At 36.7% G+C, this 19,907-nt stretch overlaps 2 protein-coding genes across 2 annotated transcripts in view; both read right to left on the bottom strand.

Annotated features, from left to right (window-relative positions):
- LOC136056028 (vesicle-associated membrane protein 2-like) overlaps positions 1-19,907 on the bottom strand; it is a 149,828-nt gene that overhangs the window by 63,064 nt on the left and 66,857 nt on the right. The window lies entirely within an intron of this gene.
- PIK3CB (phosphatidylinositol-4,5-bisphosphate 3-kinase catalytic subunit beta) overlaps positions 1-19,907 on the bottom strand; it is a 45,440-nt gene that overhangs the window by 16,993 nt on the left and 8,540 nt on the right. Inside the window, exons 2-13 of the mRNA XM_065748530.1 lie at positions 17,755-17,940; positions 15,114-15,339; positions 13,408-13,631; positions 11,156-11,338; positions 10,732-10,902; positions 9,757-9,834; positions 6,664-6,915; positions 6,020-6,116; positions 5,347-5,477; positions 4,703-4,756; positions 3,001-3,189; positions 173-294 (exon numbers count right to left, since the gene is read on the bottom strand). Of these exons, the coding sequence (XP_065604602.1) occupies positions 173-294; positions 3,001-3,189; positions 4,703-4,756; positions 5,347-5,477; positions 6,020-6,116; positions 6,664-6,915; positions 9,757-9,834; positions 10,732-10,902; positions 11,156-11,338; positions 13,408-13,631; positions 15,114-15,339; positions 17,755-17,907 (1,880 nt within the window). The 5' untranslated portion in view covers positions 17,908-17,940. The remainder of the gene's footprint in view (positions 1-172; positions 295-3,000; positions 3,190-4,702; positions 4,757-5,346; positions 5,478-6,019; positions 6,117-6,663; positions 6,916-9,756; positions 9,835-10,731; positions 10,903-11,155; positions 11,339-13,407; positions 13,632-15,113; positions 15,340-17,754; positions 17,941-19,907) is intronic.

Below are 19,907 nucleotides of genomic sequence, written 5' to 3' on the forward strand. Positions count from 1 at the left end.
AATTTGCTTATCTAGAAAGATTGCTTTATTTGGTCTTTATTCACAGCAGGCTGCCCACTTAAATCTTTCCTCTTGAAGCTTTTATCCCAAAAGACAACCAGAATGCAGTGCTCCTCTGCACAAACACCTCGAGAAATCCTTGCACGCTGAAGAAATAATACAACACACTCACCTCATCTGCTTTAAACAACCCACTGCATATTCTCTCACATACTGGTCTGGATAATTGAAATCCAACAACTCTAATGCTTCTCTTGGTAGCAGTTTGGGCCATATCTGAAGGAGAGCTTGAAGCTGTTTGAAGAAGATGACTATTAGGTTACAGCTGAAGTAACTATTTAAGAAAACAACTTGGTATGATAATCCATTAAAGCATTCATTAAACCATCAAAAGTTCTTGTAAAATGAACCACTTTTATTGCATTTCAATGATGATACTCACAAAGGATGTATTTTTAATAATATTTATAGAGTGATATGACTGAGGCAGTACTCTGTTAAATAAAATAGATACTTAGATATATAAATGCAATATTAAGTATATATATTAAAAGTAAAGATGTTTTTAAACATAAACATTGTTTTTTTACAAAAAACATACGCTCAAAATCTATTCTGTCCTTAGCTCAGAAGCGTCAACACCACCACTCTTCACATCAAGAAACACTATAGCCATCAACGCTTACTTATCATGAACACTTGTACTGAAATTCTAAAATAAATGCTAACACTGAGTGGATACTTAAGACCATAAAACAGATGTTGAAAATGCAAACAGCAGCTATGTCTGCCAGGCTCAAAACAAGAAACTTCAGAACAAACGTATCAGAGTTTCTAGACAACCTACTTTCAATCAGGTGCAGAACCAACACAACTATAGAAACGTTTTGTTAATAATGAACAACCAAAATTAATGGAGAATCTGAGTTACATCCTGAAAAGATAAGTCAAAGTGACAGTACGTGCTTCGTATCTTCGTATCAAAAATTAGTTTTGAAATTCATTGCCTACAATACGTACATTCAGTGTTAATTTTATTTGAAGATACAGATCTCCTCACTTTGGCTGTAGCAGTACTCAGCTGCTGAAATCATTTGAGGTTATAAAAATGAGAATATTTTAACAGATTATGACCTAGAGAAAGCAAGATCTAAGTGACCTATGAAACAGACATGAAAATTCCCCAAACACACACTTCTGTTTACATTCTCCCTTGGAACTTTTATTAAGAGAAGTACAGTCCATCTCTCTCCAGATCCCAAGGCATTGCAGACAAAAGGCTCAGAAGGGCAGCTCAAGGCACATCAGGAAAGCTTGTTGCATTTGGCTGGAAGAAACCTGCATCATGAAATGCTCTCCTCTGGTTAGACAACAGAGAGGTCACTCTTGCTTACAATGAAGCTACTTGAGTGACAGTGGTTGGATTTTATTTTAGTTTTCTTTAAATAATAACTGATTTCTATTTTGAGAATAAACACTGTCTGTGAATCCTGTCAACCTCTGTTCTCTAGTTCTGCCATCACACTGCGCTGCAGAGTGAGGAAATCATGGTGACCTTAAGGACAAACACATTTGAAATTCATTTGGTGCAACTCCTCTACTAAAATACTACAACCAGAGTTCGGATGTAATCTATGAGGCAAATAATACAATGGATCAAAGCAGTTTTCTTGTATGTAACTTCATGAACTAATAGATTAAAGGTGGTTTAAGAGCAAATATAATACTCCACTTCTACGAAATGTTACTACATCTGAGCCACAATGAAAGAGGAACATCGCTGTTTAGTTCATTTTTCCTGCCAACAGCTGCTCCTGTGTTGCTTTTTTAACTTCCACACTTTGCTCTAGGTGTCAGACTCCCTCTGTAATGCTTACATGAGAAACACCTCTAGTACTAAGGCACATATTCTGTTGCAGTAGAACAGTTACTGCAACATAGTGTTGGTGCTATATGATTTTAATTAGAGGCAAACTACGAGTCCTGCTCGTTTTGGAATTCTTAAATTTCCATGAGATTGTTTCACCTCACCTGAGGGGAAGCCAGTTGGAAAACTTACATGTCCAAGTACGACAGAAACATTTAGCATGCTTAAGGATAACATCTCACTTTACAGATAGACTGTTCTTGCTGCCAACAACAGCGTTCAAATATAAACTACAATACCATCTATACATAAGCAAACAAACACTGCATTCCTTTTCCAAAATAGCACAGTAATAACCAGGATTATTACGTATTTTCAACCACTAGCTTAAATAAGATGCCTTATACATTCCCTTTTATATTCCCAAATTTAAAGGGATTTTTGAGCTGCCAAAAATATCCATACTCCAAACAACTTCTCCAATATTTAGGCTGCATTATAAAGTGATCAGCAAGTGATCAGAATGCCTTTTTTCTTCACATATTTTAATTATTAAGCAATAAATGCTTGTATTTCTACAATTCATATTTCCAGACAACTTTTAAAAGTGAACAATTAATTCAGAAGCACATAATGGAATTAATACAGAACAAGGAAGAAACTGGATGTGAAAGAAAACAGGGGAGTGATGACTGTCTGGGTGCTGTATTCTGTTACTACAGTGTTCGTGGCATGGACAAAATAAATTCATATTCCTCCTTCACAAAAACACACACAGGACATACACATCTCTCTGGCAGGAGGGAACAGTGCTGGGGTTTCCACATTAGAGTACTGTCAGTGTTCACACCAGCTGGATTTTTTCTAGTTTTTCCCTACCTGTTGTGTACACCAACAGACAAAAAACACCCCTTACAAATACAGGGATATGTCATGCCACTATTAAGTCATCCTGCCAAGCAGCCATGCTATCAATGCGAATATACTATGTGATCAAACTGTCAACATGGTGAGGAGAGATACTTTCTACCACGAGTGAGTATCATTCTCTCAAATAAATAAATAAATAAATAATGCCTGCTTCAGTGAGGTTGAATTACAGTTTTCCACACCACCTTTGCCTTATGCCTTACCTGAGCAACATCTTCAAGTTTGTTCCACTTTAAGGAGAGCAGCAGCTTTGGCAACGATTGTGGGAAATTCTCACGACAGTCATATCGCAAAGTCCAGATGAGATCCATTTCATTTTCACAGAGTTGAGATAAAGGATCTCTTTCCATTATTTCTTTTAGCACAATATAAAATTTCTTACCACCTCGACCCTAGAAAATGAGAGATTTATGTTTTGATATATATTCAGGCAGATTCTTATACTCTACATCAAATAGTGGAAATGTGACACCAAGCAGAACATGAGATAGAAGCCAGAAACTGAAAGGAATGACAATTAAGCCTTTCTTTCAGATTTTTGAACTCCTAAGAACTGCACTGAGTTCAGTCATTCAAAGTTCCTAAAAATAACTCCAGAGTTAAGGACACAAGGTGGCAGTATTTCTATTTTCCAACTCCAACATGGAAAAAAGATGCATATATTTTTCTTTTTCTTTTTTGAGTAAAAGTTATATAACTGCAAGTATTTTTTTCCTAATTAAAAGCCAAAAGACACTTTTCTAACAACAACCAAAGGGAAGTACATTAGTTAAGTGTGCAAAGAAACATTTTTGTTGTCTACTGCAGACCTGTCCCTTCCAGACAATGTGCTGTTTTATCTCTCTGAAACATTGATGTAAGTACTGACTGTACATCAGTTTGCATGAAAGTATCTTTGCAAGTTAATTCTTCCTTTCCTAAGATATACTTGAGACTGAAAGGGTGGAAATTAAAGCAATGATATCAGTAACAACAGAATTTCATAAATTAATGGGAGATGAGAAACTGACGCACCTGGGTAAGGGTGTAGCAGTTGAAGGGAACAAACCAGTTTTTGATGAAGAGTTTTAAGTATTTTATTGTAACTATAAATTCCCTAAACGCGAGTAGACTCAAATTAATTAGTTGAACTGAAAGGTCTAGCAGTAAAACTACGTAAACATTACGTTTCAGTATGAAAATGAACAAGTAAGCAGTCTTCACAACAAAGTGATCCTTGTATCTGAAAACGTTAATCTTTCAAATCAAATCACAATGCTATCAAGTTGGAAATCTCATATAGCAGAATGCCAACTATTTATACACTCAGTCATTCACAACACTACTGCTCACAATAGCAATCACGTTATGTGCTCAGTGTTATTCACCACTGACATTTTTTCAGCTAGCTGCTGTGTTCTTATATATAATGCGGTTATGACTGCTGCTAAGTCCCACAGCTTTTGCCTTCTTAAATTGCAATCTTCTGCATATTTTCAATGACATTTTCCCAAAAGTAAATATATGATACAAAGAAAACCCCTTCAGATTTTGGTGATTGTTTTGAAGTTTGTCAAGTTAGAACTATCCAGCAGTTTCCCAGCATATTATACAACCCAGGAATGCTTTCCAGTTCCAATGGAAACCTTAGCTATGTTCCAAATCCATAAAGTTTGCACTGCAGTAGTTATTTGACCAAAAATAACCGAGGTGTTCTTTCAGAAGTCTAAGCTATACTGAAAAAGAATGAATGTGAGTGTGTTTAAGACATTTCAACAAAGCGGATTATGTAAGAAAATAAAGCCCATATAACTGTAGTTATACAAGTAGGTGAACCATTTACTCTCAGATTGATGTACAGGATTAAAAAACAACAAAACACCCCTCAAAAGTAATTTTCAGATGCTGCCTTGAGCAGATGCTTACCGCCATTGCAGCATTGTCACTGCTTCTTGCAATCTCAGCTGCCTTTTCAAGTATCTGCAAAAAGATATTTTAAAACAGATCAGATTTAATACAAGTTTGACATTGAAATAATTATTATAGATAATTAAATGTTGCTATCTTTTAAATAATTACAATGCTATCATATTGTACATATGGGGTATCATGGACTTGTGTGAAATGAATAACTGGAGTTTGGCACTCTGACTTTCCCAGTCCATTTTTATAGAGTATCAAGAGTCTTGAAAAAAAAATTAGCTCACAGAGAAGTGCTCCAAAAAGCAGGTAACACATTTGTACTAAGTAGTAATAGATCTTCATAGGTCACAAGTAGACAAAATTTGAAGGTTTCCACTGTCGTACATAAGTTCAGCTTTTTGAAAGATCATTGAAATTGGAAAGCAATTATGCTGCTGACCCTCAAGAGACTATGCACAAAGTATTTCAAAATGCATTCATCTTCAAAATATTATCTGAAGACTCTGAAGGCAGAGCACTGACATTATTACATAGAGCAAGCTCAAACAACTCCAGAAAGTAGGGAATTCAGTGACAAAAGCAGCTGAAAGTAAAGAAGAAATAGCTATTTGCATGTAAGCATTCTTGACCACTCTGTCACACCTTACCTTATCAAAGGGAGGGTAATTAATAGGCTGTTTTGAATATTCTTGAAATCTAATGTGCAAGGCTGTTGCATTTTCAGTGTAAGGGTTAGTCTGGACAGTTCCCATTGGATTTAACATTTCTTCAAGCTCATCTAAAAATGTAAGAAAGAACAATTGACACTAAACAAAAAGATGATAATAATCTTATTGTGTCCTTGTCTTTCAGTCCAAATGACTGACAGTGGACTGCACAGCACTTCTACAGTGCACACTTCTCTGCCATAAGCTATTCATATGTTCTACGTTTACAGATGCTGGATTATCACCAAGGAAAAAAATATTTCTTTCCATACGAAATATAACATCAAAGGATTCCTAGATACTGCTAACCAAATGAAACCTCAAATGCATTATAAAAACCAACCAGATAACACTGGTTATAAATATGCATCTCTAGTTTCAAGTGATCTTCTTTCCATAACATCTTTCAGAATACTGTTTTCAAGCAAGCTCTCATTTTCCTCCTTTCAGATAAACAGTACTTTCATGAAAGACATTAAAACCTCATGTATTTTTTTTAACATAAAAACATATATGCAGCAAAGAAACTATGACAGGAAAATTGCACGTGCATGTCGCCGATATTCTATTCGATATTGCTCTTTAATCTCTAATATTTCAAATAGAAGATTACCTGGAAATGATGACCAGCTGTGCAGTAGGAATTCTCCATTCTTCAATTGTCCTTTGTAATCAAATACCATGGTATTTACCCAGGCTACAGGGTAGTGCTGTTAATAGAAGGAATTTCTAAGTAGGAACTAAGATGGTAGTGGGTTTTAGCATGGGGTTTGTTTTTCTACATCCTTACTGTTGCTATCTTTCAGAAAAGCAATTAAACACAAGCACAGTTTTCATCCGTGCTCTGGGTCCTTTGAGACAATAGGATTTAATTCTAAGGGAGCCAATCTGTCAATTTAAAAACATACGTTTCTCTGAACATGAGCACAGATGCTCATTTTTAACTCCCCATCAGAAGTCATCTCGAGTACTAGAGGTGAGAACAAAACTAACATCTTAAAATACAGTTTTTTTTAAGTAGTCATTTGCCAATCTGCTTAAATTCAAAAATTTTTCAGTGCCTGAGAAGCAGGAAAAGGTTGTGTTTTTTTTTTTTTTGTACCAGGATGCATCATTCTTCACAAATATACTTTTTCAATACCTGCTTTTTCATTTTGTATTCTTGAAAACTACAGTAAGGACAATAAAAGATTTCCAAATCCTAAATATGACATATTTAATTCAGAGGTAAAAAAGGAAAAGGAATAAAATAATTACCACTTTTCCTGCTTTCCTAATGGTTTGGTATTTGGAGGGATTCATTGACTTAGTTGACTTTTTAGTTTTCATCTTATCCATCACAGCATAAACTGCAAAGCAGAGTCTTGCCATTCTTGGTAGATCACAGACATTTATTTCAAACTCCAGTACTTCATTCCAAACATGATCACTTCTCCCAGATATTTCTGTGCTTACAATAGTTTTACAAAGGAGCTCTGTACCGTGGAAAATACCAGCCCTAACATGAACCTGCATGAAAGAAATTAGAAAAGAAATATTAAGACCTGTCACAGAACCTACAGAATTCTGCACAAAGCATTACACAGAACGCACATATGTTTAACCAATATTTCTAACTTGATAACAAACAACAATCTTGAAATTTTAATACAGCTTAAATTAAGTCATGCTAAAGAAAATCTGCCATCAGCCCTGAATAATCTCTAGACAAAACCAACAGATGATGCCCAAAGAACACCCTGTTCTGATCATTCTGGACCTCTGTGAACACAGTTTCTACTACAGATGAAGAAGCTGCTCTCATATCATAGGCACAAGTGTTAGGACTTGGAGAATGCTCTGTGATGAGTTACACTCCTTGATATAGCATAGGAACATCCATTGTTACACTGACTCAGTTAACTTGCTTTTATAAATAATCCCAATTTTATTCCAAACATAATCAATCACTGAAAGGAAATAATCAATTTAAAGGCATTTACTTGAGTCCCCAGTGATATTCATGCATTTCACTTTCACCTATTTTTGGCACATTTCACCACAATGAGCCTGTGTGAGAAAGGCTACATGAACATCAACAGTGCACGCTGGAAAGAAATCTTACCTCAAGAAATCTAAGATGTATACAGCCTGTTCTGTGTATGTACATACACATACGTAACAATTTATGTACATATTCACATACACAGTCAAAATTCCTGCTTACGTTTACAGGGCTTTTTTTTAATGTCTCTGTAACTACAGATATTCATCGAAAAGGAAATAATTGTGGCTGATACCAGAGAACTGATTAAAACTGGTTCGTAGCTGTTTTGAAACAAGTCCTAAGATGGCCCTTCTTCATCCATTTGGAGATCTATTGTATGTTCAATTGAATTTACACCAAATTCCTTTGCTGATTTAGAGCTACCTAACGGAAATGGGATTATATCTATTGTGAATGTTCTAAAGTCTGCCTGATTTATCTTAAACCTCGTTTTTAAATTCACATTTGCAGCATAGCTTTAATATTATTGTCTGACTTTTTGACATCTGATATTATAAGCATTGTATGGCTCCAGCCTTCCCTGACTTTTCTTTCACTGTATAATATACAAAAAAGGTGCTTTGTAGAGGAAGAACAGAAGTGATCATGTAAAATTTGATAGTAACAAAACAGCTTGGATATTTCTGACTGCAAATTGCTTGCCACTGACCAGACCTAATTCTATGGATTTCCATTCCCATTAAAAATAAGGGATTGAGTACTAAATTTTGTTCTTTTTGTTCAGACACTTCCTTTTTACTGCTGAAATTGTATGTAACAGTGGCAGAGCCAAACAGCAAGACAAAATGCTACTTCAAATGTCACACGTTTGGAAAACTGGGTGTTGAACAGCTGAATGAAATCAGTGGTGCTCTAAGTGAAAATACTCCAATGCAGCTCACATCTGACAAACATTTTGTTTCCGCCCACAAACACTACGCATATGAGTTCTGTTGGTGGTCTCAGCAAAACTGAATAGTGACTCAGTATTCTAAGTACTGACTTGCACAATAGCAGCTAATTAAACATTGTATTCTAAGAAGTCGGGAACAGGAAACAAATACATTCTCAACAGTGACTAAATTCCATAACAGAGTAGACAAACAACGCAGACAAACATGCACAAGTGTGCAAGGTCAACGTGTGGCACTGAATGACTAAGACAGATTTAAGTTTTCAAGACTGAAGATGTATTCAAAACACTAAATACTCCTTAGATAGTTTCCACAGGCACCAGTACTCCAGTACTGAAGGATTCTCATTTTTTCTTGTTTCTCCTCAAGCTTATGATCAACATATTTTACTTTTCCTGGAGAGTCATGTTGAAATGATTAATCAAAGTTTATTTTATGAAAAAAATGTACTAAAAAATATCTGGTAGCTACATTGCTTGTGGAATCCACCTTCTGGAATCCGAGAGTCTACAGACTGTACAGCTAAAAAGACAATACAACTAGCTAAGTAACAGTTCAGATCAAGAAAAAAGAAAACACCTGGTTTATGCAGACATCCATTTCTAAAGCCACACTGCCTCATATGTCATGGCCCATTCAGCAATGCAGTACAGTGACATATACTGAACACATATGGAGGTTATGTCAGTGGTTTGGAAGAAAAAAAAAGCACTAGGTATCATGAATAAAGCATTAGGACAGTACACTTCAATGGCTAACTGAATTTCTCTGCGACCTCTTCATTTAATTGCTGGTCAAATAAAATAAAGGAAAATCAATGCTGTTCCACTTCACAAGCAAGTGTCTTGTAAGGTCTTAAAGTAATTGTGTAAAAACATCCCACGTGTTAACAGCTTGTGGTCTGGAACAGAGGCAGTAGCCCACTAGTGTACATTTTACAGGAAGTGATAGTACAGCTTCTTTCGTGTGCTCAGCATGTCCAGAAAATAGAAGACAGATTGTAGAGAAGCACACAATCCATGCTTAGAAACATACAGAGTTTATCCTGAACTACTAAAATATACTCAGTTCCAATTAAAAATGTATAATATCTAATCTGCTTTTGCTTGTCAGATGCTTACAGAAGTTCAGTCTGAACGAAGTTATTTCATAGTGGTATCAGTACTTACAGATAGGAATATACACACCATGCTGTCCATAATTACTAATAGTGCTCTAATGTACACACCCAGCTTCAGACAATTAAACAAAAGTTTTAGCAATAAGTTAAGATTTTAAGCAATACTAATTATATAATTAATATATACAATTGTGATCACCTGAAACCTGTGCAATTCTGAGTTCACTAAATGTGGAAGAACGTTAAAATTATTATCAGAATGTCTTCTGAAATTATGCAGAATTACTTACTTTGGCATTTTCTTCTGTATTTAGCTTATTACCCTTTAACAGAATAACCTTGAAAGGGCTGCAAATGTCCCATACACTCTAGGAAGGGAAACAAAGATGTAAGTTTTCTCTTATCAACATAATAATTTCATAAGCTAAACATTTTGAGCAGGAGCCATAAATGCAAACTGTAAGAGACATTTTTAAAATACAAATTAAAAATCTTTAAAAAAACAAATAGGTTTTCATAACTACAAGAGCATCTCAGATGCTCCAAAAGGAAAGAAGGACTGAACAAAACATCAAGTTGAAGATATTAAGAGAGGGAGGGCAAAAAAATACACTGTGTACAATTGCTGACAATAATTTGATTCTTCAAATGTAGTAGTCACACTGAATGTACTGCTACAAATTTGAAGAACCACACCCATCACCATTCCTTAGAATAATAGTACACGAATTACAACTGTGTCATATGGCCATGGTAAGTTTAACAATAAAGGAAGCACTACATGAAAAAGTAGGACGTATCTGATGGCAAAAGTTGCCATAGTTGAAGTGAAAACACCACACAAGATCAGGAGGGGGCAAATACAAGAGAACACAGATCACTACTGTCCAAGCCAGTGGAGTCTTTACGTGCTGAAGCTGGAGAATACAGCTCTGTGCAATAATCACTCCAGTTGCAGGTAACTGATTATTACCTGCTACCCTGGCTTGTGGTTGGAAGGGGAATCAACAGCAGTGACAACGTGACAGTGGGTTTCCTGATGCGTTGGGAGGAAGAGGGCAAGATGGAGGTGAGGACAGGGAAGAAGTATCCAAAAACCCATAATGACTGCTATGTCTAATGTAAAACTAGCATGCAAAGGAAGGCTCTGAGCAGAGCCTGGAGACCTACTCTGGAAAACAGAAGTAACAGCAGAATTCCTAGATATTGTGATTTATACTCCACAACTCACTCTTCCTTTCAGATATCGGATACTTTTAACTTACAGTTGTTGCTCTTGTTTTTTTTGGTGGCAGAGGAAGAGGAAGGTTGGATGATTTTCGGTTTATGGCAACTTCTATGGCAATCATTTCCTGCTCACACATTTTCTTTATGGTGCAACACTCAACAAGAGTCAGCTGAGGAAGAGTCCTGTTCATCACACAGTTGCGTATATACTAGAAGCCCAAGGAAAAGAATTAGAAGCTAACAGAATATTTCTGCAGCAGCTTTCAAATCAAAGCAACTACAATATATTGCAAAGATACAAAGGAAATGATGCACATGTATTTTACAATGGAAGAGCATTGAGGAAGAAGCACATTATTATTCAGCTTTGCCCACTACGCAATGGCACGTGATGCAAGGTAAAATTCTGGCAAGAACTCCAGAGGGCAATCATTACAGTGAGTTCCAAAGGGCTTTCCATACCTGAAACTGAATTAATGGATGATCACCAAAGACGTATTCTAGCCTTCCACTGACTTGCAGCACATAGTCAGCAGGATCAATTTCCTCATCTTCTTTTCCATGGATAGTCAAACGTTTTCGGATTGCTAGTTCATTCAACTTGATGGGATTCATGTTAGGAGACACCTGAAAACTAAATACATCCTAACAAAACACAAACACAAATACCAAACGTCATTTTTCATAGTCAGACATACGAGGCTTAAACTGTAGCAAACACAATGAATTACATCTTCTCTTTCCAAATATCTCAACAAATTGCAAGTAAATTAATTCAGATCATTTTGAAAACCATTGCTTATATATTTGAATTATTTCCTAAGAAAAAACCATTCAAGAATATATAAACCACTACAGATCTGTGTAATTTTAAACTATATTACAGTTGAATATTCTCATATACACCTCTGTCCCAACATGAGAGTTCAGTGTTACTTCTCAGTTAAAGCTGGTCTATTTTAACTGTGCTGTTCAAATGTTGTATTTTAACACTTAATCTCCACATCTTCAGTGCAAATGGAGCACCAATCCCTCTAAAAGCTGCAAAGTGATGAACACCTAAAGTACTTTAAAAAAATACAGGACTGTATTCAAATTTTAAAAAGTCAATCTGAACAGATTTTGTTTCAGATTTTTGTATAAATTTTAGAATTTTACTGGAACAGAAACCATCACAGATGAGTAACACATTTGAGTAATAAAATAAACAGGTCTTTATTTTAAACTATCACATTTGACCCACTCTACTTTTCAATTTGTGATTTTGCATGCTATAAATTAAGTTGAAAATGGTTATTACAAGTATATAAAATCAAACTTCAGCTTGTCAGTCATCTTACAATTTCTGCTCAGTAACTATTTGTTGTGCCAAATGTATCATGGGATAATTCATGGTCAAATTTGAACGTAATCATGTATATGTGGGTATAAATTGTCAGAAGTCAAACTGATATCCTCAGGAATGGGTTGAATTATTTAAACAAGAATTGATTCAGCAATGATTGAAAGGTTTCTAGATTGGAATGGTGACCTAGCACCTGGCATTTTAGAACGCAAGCGAGAGAGACAACAAGTCATGCAAATATTTAACAGTAATAGATGTATTACTACTTTTAACTCTTTTTGGCCACTACCAAGTAATCCTCTCTGTATGTATCACTGTACACTGAAAAGAAAAAATAGTTTCAAGAAATAAGGTGGAATAAACTGTTAATGGGGTTCATTAACAGAAACACTATCAAATTTCAGGGGAATGAAGAAAAGAGGGGTAGCAGCCAATACCCATAGCACACAACAAAGAAAAATTTTAATCAGATTTTTTCTCAGCATCTTTAGTATTTATTTTTGTCCTAAGTTAAAGAAGTTAGCTTTTTTTTTTTTTTTTTTTTTTTAATCAGGGGGAAAAAAAGGTTTAAATGCATTGAAAGTCACTGTCCCTAATGCACAATAAAATCTTCTGTGAAATCTTCCTTCTCCCTACATATACCATGTTTATTTGGAACCACTGACTCTGCAAGTTTGTTTTTCTTGATTGCTTTGGTGGGGTTTTTTTGTATTTACTTTTTGTTTGTTTTGCACATACACACTCACAAACACACAAGCACACTATGAGTAGTTATTTACAAACCAAGTGTTGTCTGGCTTGCATTCCTTTGACTTGTGTTGCAGTATATTAGTAAGAAGCAAAGCTGCCCTGAAGGAAAAATCTAACTGTGTAAAGTCAGGCAGAAGGAGTTTTGTATTTCTAGCTTCCCCTGCTCATAGCGCTGCTGAGCAGCAAAGGCTTGCCTCTCTTACCATAACAGACAGTGAGCAGAAGGGAATGAACCCTTTCCTTCCCAACTGGAATTGGTTTGTCCCAGTTCAGCATCTCTCGGGCCTAAAATCAAACCCTAGTGAAGTCACACAAATAAGAGATGGCCAAACGGGTCCTGAGAACTTTGAAGTGTGTTTTATGTTTAAAAGAACATACAATAATACAAAATGTAAGAGCTGTACATTTCAATTTTAAAAGCAGAAAAGACTAGAGCTGTAAATTGACTTCAGAAGTTCAGTTCACAACTGTCCATTGGCTTCCACACTTTATTTCAGAAGTCAAGGACTCCAGTAATAAACATTAATATTCTATTTCACTTACACATTTGATCAATCTCATGCTAACTCAGGTCAGAATCAAGAACAGTACATTAAATATGATGAACATCCATTCCTACCTGGCAGTTATCAAAATGAATAGCCACTACAAGATTTCCACTATAGAGCTTATCCTGGAAGTTCTCTGGGATAACGGGTTCCTGTTCTGGTGGGTAAGTGTGCTTTAACCAGTCCATCCAGGAAAGACCCACAAGTGACTGAATTTTCTCCTCACTGATTCTCCGCATTTTAGCTCGGAAGTCATTCACTTCAGGATCTTGTAAGGCATCAAACTCATGGAGACCTAGAAAAGTTCAATCAAACAAAAGAATAGCTCACCTGTTTATCTTTAAGGTAAGGTTCTATAAGTGATTTTCCAGCCCAAATGTGTGCTCAGAAGTGAGTTGAGTTCTGCATGCCCCTGTATATCCCTGGACTTTTAAAGTCATTTGCACAACTCCCACGCAACTTGGGTTAAGTGTATGAACAGCAAGAAACAATTCCTTGCTTAACGTTAAATGGAAAATCCAACCTCACTCTGCTTTCAAAATAGATTGGGATGTTTTAAGTCTCCCCTCGCAACAGCAGATGAAAACACAGCACAGTAAGTGCATCATAAAAACCACATATAGAGTGCTTTAAATCATCATCTTCTCCGCTCTGCCCCCTTACAGATGACATTTTTTATTTTGTTTAAAAGGCAGAAAAAGAATAGTTGGTCTGCAAATAGATGCATTTCTTCTTGTCATTTCCTTGTGATTAAGATAAACCTTCTACTCAAATCAAACTGATAGGCCTGAAAGTTCAACCAATCCAAGTCCAATAAAATTCCTTTTCCAAAACACATAGACAAAGAATAGATAGCGAGAGTCCCCAAGGGATGTGGATTCTTCAGTGTGTAAGGAAGTTCAGGAAGCACAGGATCTGCAAGTGTGTGTGTTTTTTCATTTCTCCCAAACTGATGGACATTGTCCAAATTGAACACAGCACTGGATACCATCTGAGAACAAAACACTAAGTTTATAAGCACAGAAAGTGAAATATTCAGTCAAAGAATGTGGATCTCTCAGAACCTGTCAGAGTATGTCTGAGCAGTTAAGCTGGCTGTTTCCATTGTTGGTTTTAACAAACGGGCAGACAGCACACTGCTGAAATCTAAACAAAACCTGCAGTCTTTATAAAAAAAGCTAACAATGGTTCATTGTTTTAAAACAAGAGGTATGACCTCACATGACCCTGTCAATCTTCATTGTATAACCACAGTAGATTTAAAAGCTGAAAATTCTGAAATAACATCAAGAGCAAGTTACTGTGGAACCCTTAAAAATAGCTTTCCATTGTTTGCTGAAAATCAGTGTCACAATGGAGAGCAAAGCCAAGAATCATGTTGTTAACTAACTTAGAAATCGTGTACACCAAACTCACAACAATTTCTAGTTCCCTCTGCCTACGCAACTTGTTGTTAGGCTACTTGTGGTAACACTTTCAGGGATTAAGTTTCCCATCACTTAGTAATAATATTATAGAGTTTTTCCCTTCTCTAATGAGATTAGATTTTTCTCTTGACAGATGTAGTTATACAATGCAGAGCTGAAATACAGTACAGAGAGCAGCATCTATCAACTTTCAGGTGTTTCATCTTTAGTATTTAAGATTGTTTTAAGTTTTACCAATACTAGCCTGTGGAAGAAAAATCTTGTATGGTTTTAGCATTCATGCCCATCCAAGACCATCTTCTACAAAACAAAGTTTTCAAAAAACTACAAAGAAAAGTAAATGTAATTACCTTTGCCTATAAGAACACCTATTTTGGAGTCCAGTTTTTCTCCTGGATCACAATTCCTTGTCACCAGTTTAAGGACAGGGAGAAAGGGCCTGATGTCACAAAGTCTCCGTGTTTCATCCTCTAATTCTTCATGTACAGCAGTCTGATTCACACATGAGAACATGTAGGAGTCAATCTCCATGAGGAGATGGAAGAGCGGATAGCTGTGTGCCTGCTTCCATAACAGCTGGAAAAAGAATAATAGTAAGAAGAGTGCATTGTTTTTAGTATCTGTCTTGTGGTTATTTTTAAGCAGCAACTAATGTGCATAAACATCCCAGAGGTTAAAGACACACAGTAACACAAATCATGTCAAATTCCCTGTTGTTGGTAGAAGCTCCAGGTACATTTATGTCTAAGTTATACTGAACTGAATGCATTCTTCAGCTCCGGCTACTTTTTCTTTTCTCTCATGTTTTCATCTTTATGGTTCCATGAGAAGTATAATGAGCTTATCTTATTTCTCAGGTCCTCTACTTATGAATGCAATGGTCTCCAAATAACACTTGCCATGGCAATGAGCTGGGAGCAAAGCTGCTAACACAGTACGCTGCCTATACTGTGGTTACTGTTTGCTTTTCAATCTGTCATTTATATTAAAGAGCTCTGTAACATAGGTACAGTTAATATTCCTTTTCTCTGAAGAACTGGGCAGCAACTGTGCCATGTAAAGCTTCACTGTGTTGGAAACATCACAAAAACCAGACAGCCCCTTACTGTTGTCACTTACATGCTTGGTTTTGCAATTCCTTATCAAAATCCTCAAAGCTATTCTGTAATTTTACCCACACACTGTTCTCTCACCAACTGACCTGTGGTTGCCAGGTTAACCTTTCACTAAAACAATGGCAACTGAAATTTGTACTAAGAAAGAATAACCACAATTGATGCGCCTGATTTAAATCAGGGAGGAAAAGAAGAGCAAACAACTCACAACTCAGCCTTACTTTAAAAAATAATAATAATTGATCATTTCTCCATGAACAATGCATTTCAAAGAAAAACGACAAACGCAAGCATGAGATCAAGACTTGATGAGATCAAGTCAAAAGAAGGTTAAATGGAATCAGACTGAAAAAGGAAGACATCATTAAGACATCTGATCAGCCAAAGACAGATGAACAATTTTAACACTAGCTCCATCACTATGGAAAAGAAAGTTGCAGAGCTGTGAGAGCAACGACTCCAGCTATACACACTCTTTCAAGGGTTAGGTTAGAAGTTTTTCCTTTACCCGTTCAAGTAATTTGACTACCCAAATTCTTTCACACTGTCCAGAAAGGAAAGATGGGCTGAAGGCACCACACTGGTCCTCCAAAGATCTGTCTCCACATCCAGCACTGCCACAGATTCTCTTTGCTACTCAAGCTACCTTGCTTAGATATTCTACTATCACACATTTTTTACTACAGAAGTGAATAGTTCCATGAAACGTAACTGGGATAAAAGGAGGAAAGTCTTTCTTCAAATAAAATAAGGGGTCAATTGAAAAATGTCACAAAGCACTAACGCAGCCTACGTCCCTCTGCTGTGACATGCTCAGATAAGAATGCAAGTAATTTTATCCCTCAGCCTTGACAGTGAGTTTTATAAGTTCCTTGTTTATCAATTTTATTTCAATCATTTTCACAGTCAAAACAGTTCACCAAATACACAGAAATAATGCAGCTTCGGATGTATGTTATATCACATCAGTATGAAGACCAGCACAGAAGTATAACACTCATCAGGAGTATGAGCACAAGCTTAGAGAGCACAGAAGGCTTTACGGCTAATGGGTGTTACCCCCTGACAAGTATTTGAAACAATCCATAAACAAGAACAGCTCATATCCACTGCTCAAATGTGAATTTAAAAAATGTTGGAATTTTAGAAACCAGATTTTATTAATTCCATCCCTTTAGAATTACACAAGATATTCCCTGGATGCACTGTTTGTAACACTGTCTTTCAAAATATTAAATCTGCAGTATCACATCCCAAAAGAATTAAAAACATTTGAAACAAAACAAAAGGGTCACAGCCCTTCTTTGGTAAAGAAAATTGTTTCCTCTGAATAAATAGACAGGGATTTTTCATACTCATTTTTCAGAAAGACCCCTCACACAGCAAATAAATCACAGATTTCACTCTTTTTAAGTGATGTCCCAACAAGGCTCTTCTTCACTAACTTAAGCAGTTAAGGCCACCATCAGTGTCAAACAAAAGGAGCAGGAGCAAAATATATGACTTGTATATTAACAATCAAATCAGAGACAGCATCTCCTGCTTCCACACTAATCAGACAAATGTTAAATAAGTGCACTATGTACAAATAACACGTCAACTGAAGGTTTAGATACAATTCAGTATCAACATAGATCACATTAATCTCTGCTGAAGCATAACCATCACTGAGAAATTATTTCTCCATACCTTGACATCTCCCCAAGAACATTCAAAACCCCCAGACACATACATCTTTACCAGGCACTCTGCTATGAATGCACCTCTAATTAATTTTTTATGCTTACCCAGATTCATCACTTGATTTGCCAAAGGCACATGAAAATCAGAAACAGAACTCATTTTAAATATAAGTTAATTGGCCACTCAGTATTACCTGTTTAATATGAGATATAGTGGCATCTCGAGGGACATCCAAGTTGATGTAGATTCCAGTGGGCAAAAGGAAGTCCACGGATATTGAGCCATCAGCACCAATCTGTGAATCCACTGCCCAGATGTCAAGGCTGTCTGTCACGGCAGGAGGCATTATGGAATCTCAACAATATCATAACCACATGGCCTTAGGAAAAAAAAAATCAAATTCAGTATACTTAACCTTCTATAATTAGACACACATTTTGAAGCTTTTGGAAAGTTTACTTAAGTCTGCTTGTGCAGTTCAGCTCGCAAGCCTGGGGTTTCAAATGCCAATTCTGCAAACACATATACATAGTCTTACTCATTAATTCCATTTAGTATAGGAAGAACACTTGCCTGGTAAAGCACTTAATGCAGTGTTTACATCATTAAGACTTAATTTAAAATATATACTAAAAATGACTAACCAGAAGCTAGCTAAAACAGAGTCTGAAATTCATTTTCAATTCTCTCTAAAGCTGTCTGTATGAAAAACAACGGAAACAAACTGCTTGGAGAAAGTATAGCAATATTTAATATGACAGTTGTTCACAAACATGGAAAGAGTGACTAACTCAACTCTAAAGTCTATCCTAATAGTAGGAAAATCTTCAACGTTTTATTAGAAAGAGGCATTTCCCTCCAGTGACACTCATCTCGATCTTTCCTTAAAGGTGAAAGCAAATGAGCGCAGGGGAAAAAACATTTTGTGTGGTCTGCTGCCATACACCTCACTGGCTTCTTGAGGACTTGCTCTTTGTACTTCAAGTCGTTTTTCATTACCCTTAGTAGTAGTACTACTAGATTTCTTAGCCTTCCAAGTCCTGTATTTTCAATTACCCCTAAAGATGCAGTTCTCCCATCGATCACTATTCACTGAAGTATTTGGCTTTCTCTTCATTCAAACAATGCTCTTCAGCTGACAAAGGGACGGGAAGTGTTGTAAAAGACTGCTGTAAGTCACTTCTAAGGACAGAGCAAATTAACACTCTACCTGTCTAACTCTTAATGGACAACACCAGAAGAGAGAAACAATCCTTTTTAAAAAACAAGCAGAACAAAACCAAAATCCAACAGCAACAATACCCACCAGGTCATGGCGACCTGTCACTTCTCCCACCCCCCATCCCCCAGCTTTTCTCTCTCTTCTCCATCCCTTCCCCACCCTGCAGACAAGCCTCCTGCTTAACAGAAGGCACTTCTCCTTCTACAGCATGGGCAGAAGCAGCGGGATGCACCAGACACCCCGGGCTGCTGCTGCTTACAGCATCACAGAGCATCTTCGAGAAATGAGAAAAAAGGAAATGCAATTAGCACAACTTTATGAACTCCAGTCACTGTTGGTGACGGCCTGGCTAGGAAGTCTTCTTAACACTGCTGTTTCTTTTAAGTCATTATGCAAAATCCATTATCAAACGATAATCCTTTCTCAGGCACTAAGCAAGTATGTCTTAAAACGGCGCATAATTGCTTCACTTGGTCATGTCACAGAATTACAGATTACTATGCTGTGCATTGAACTTCTCAAACAGACATGTAACACATTCATGAATACAGCTTTTCAATCCCACTTCACTACTGTTTTCCTTCCCCTCAAAGCAAACAACCACAAAATCCTAGCAGCACACAGCTGAACCCACTGAACTGTGGGAGACTGACCATGTCATAACCAAGGAGCTGCACAAAGATACAGATCGGCCTGGGTTGAAGGGACCTGAATCTCCAGCACTGAAAGAAGTGTGGCTAGGAGGAACCCAAACCTAAAGCTCAACATTCACCTCTGAAGCAGCAGGTCTAAAACCCATATGGAGCCCAGCACAGCGGGTGGACCCACAGCCACACTGCCAGCTTGCCACAGAAGCACTGCCTTAGATAGGGGACAGCATGCTGAACTCTCACCTCTATCTCCACATAAATACACTGGGTAATAAGACCCATTTCAAAGCTTTCCCCTTCAGCCTTACTGCAGTTGGAGGACCTGCAGGAGTGTGACTACTGCCAGCACATCTTGTTGCTACAACTCTCTTCACATTCTCCTCGTACTAGATAAAAGGATAGGAGGATTTTCATTAAAACAAAAACAGGAAAAAACCTACTAACTTTCAGAAAGCAGAAATACACAAGTACAAA

Source organism: Cyrtonyx montezumae, unplaced genomic scaffold (genome assembly GCF_038088225.1).
Source record: "Cyrtonyx montezumae isolate F1298 unplaced genomic scaffold, pur_monq_1.0 scaffold_5, whole genome shotgun sequence".
Lineage (NCBI taxonomy): Eukaryota > Metazoa > Chordata > Aves > Galliformes > Odontophoridae > Cyrtonyx > Cyrtonyx montezumae.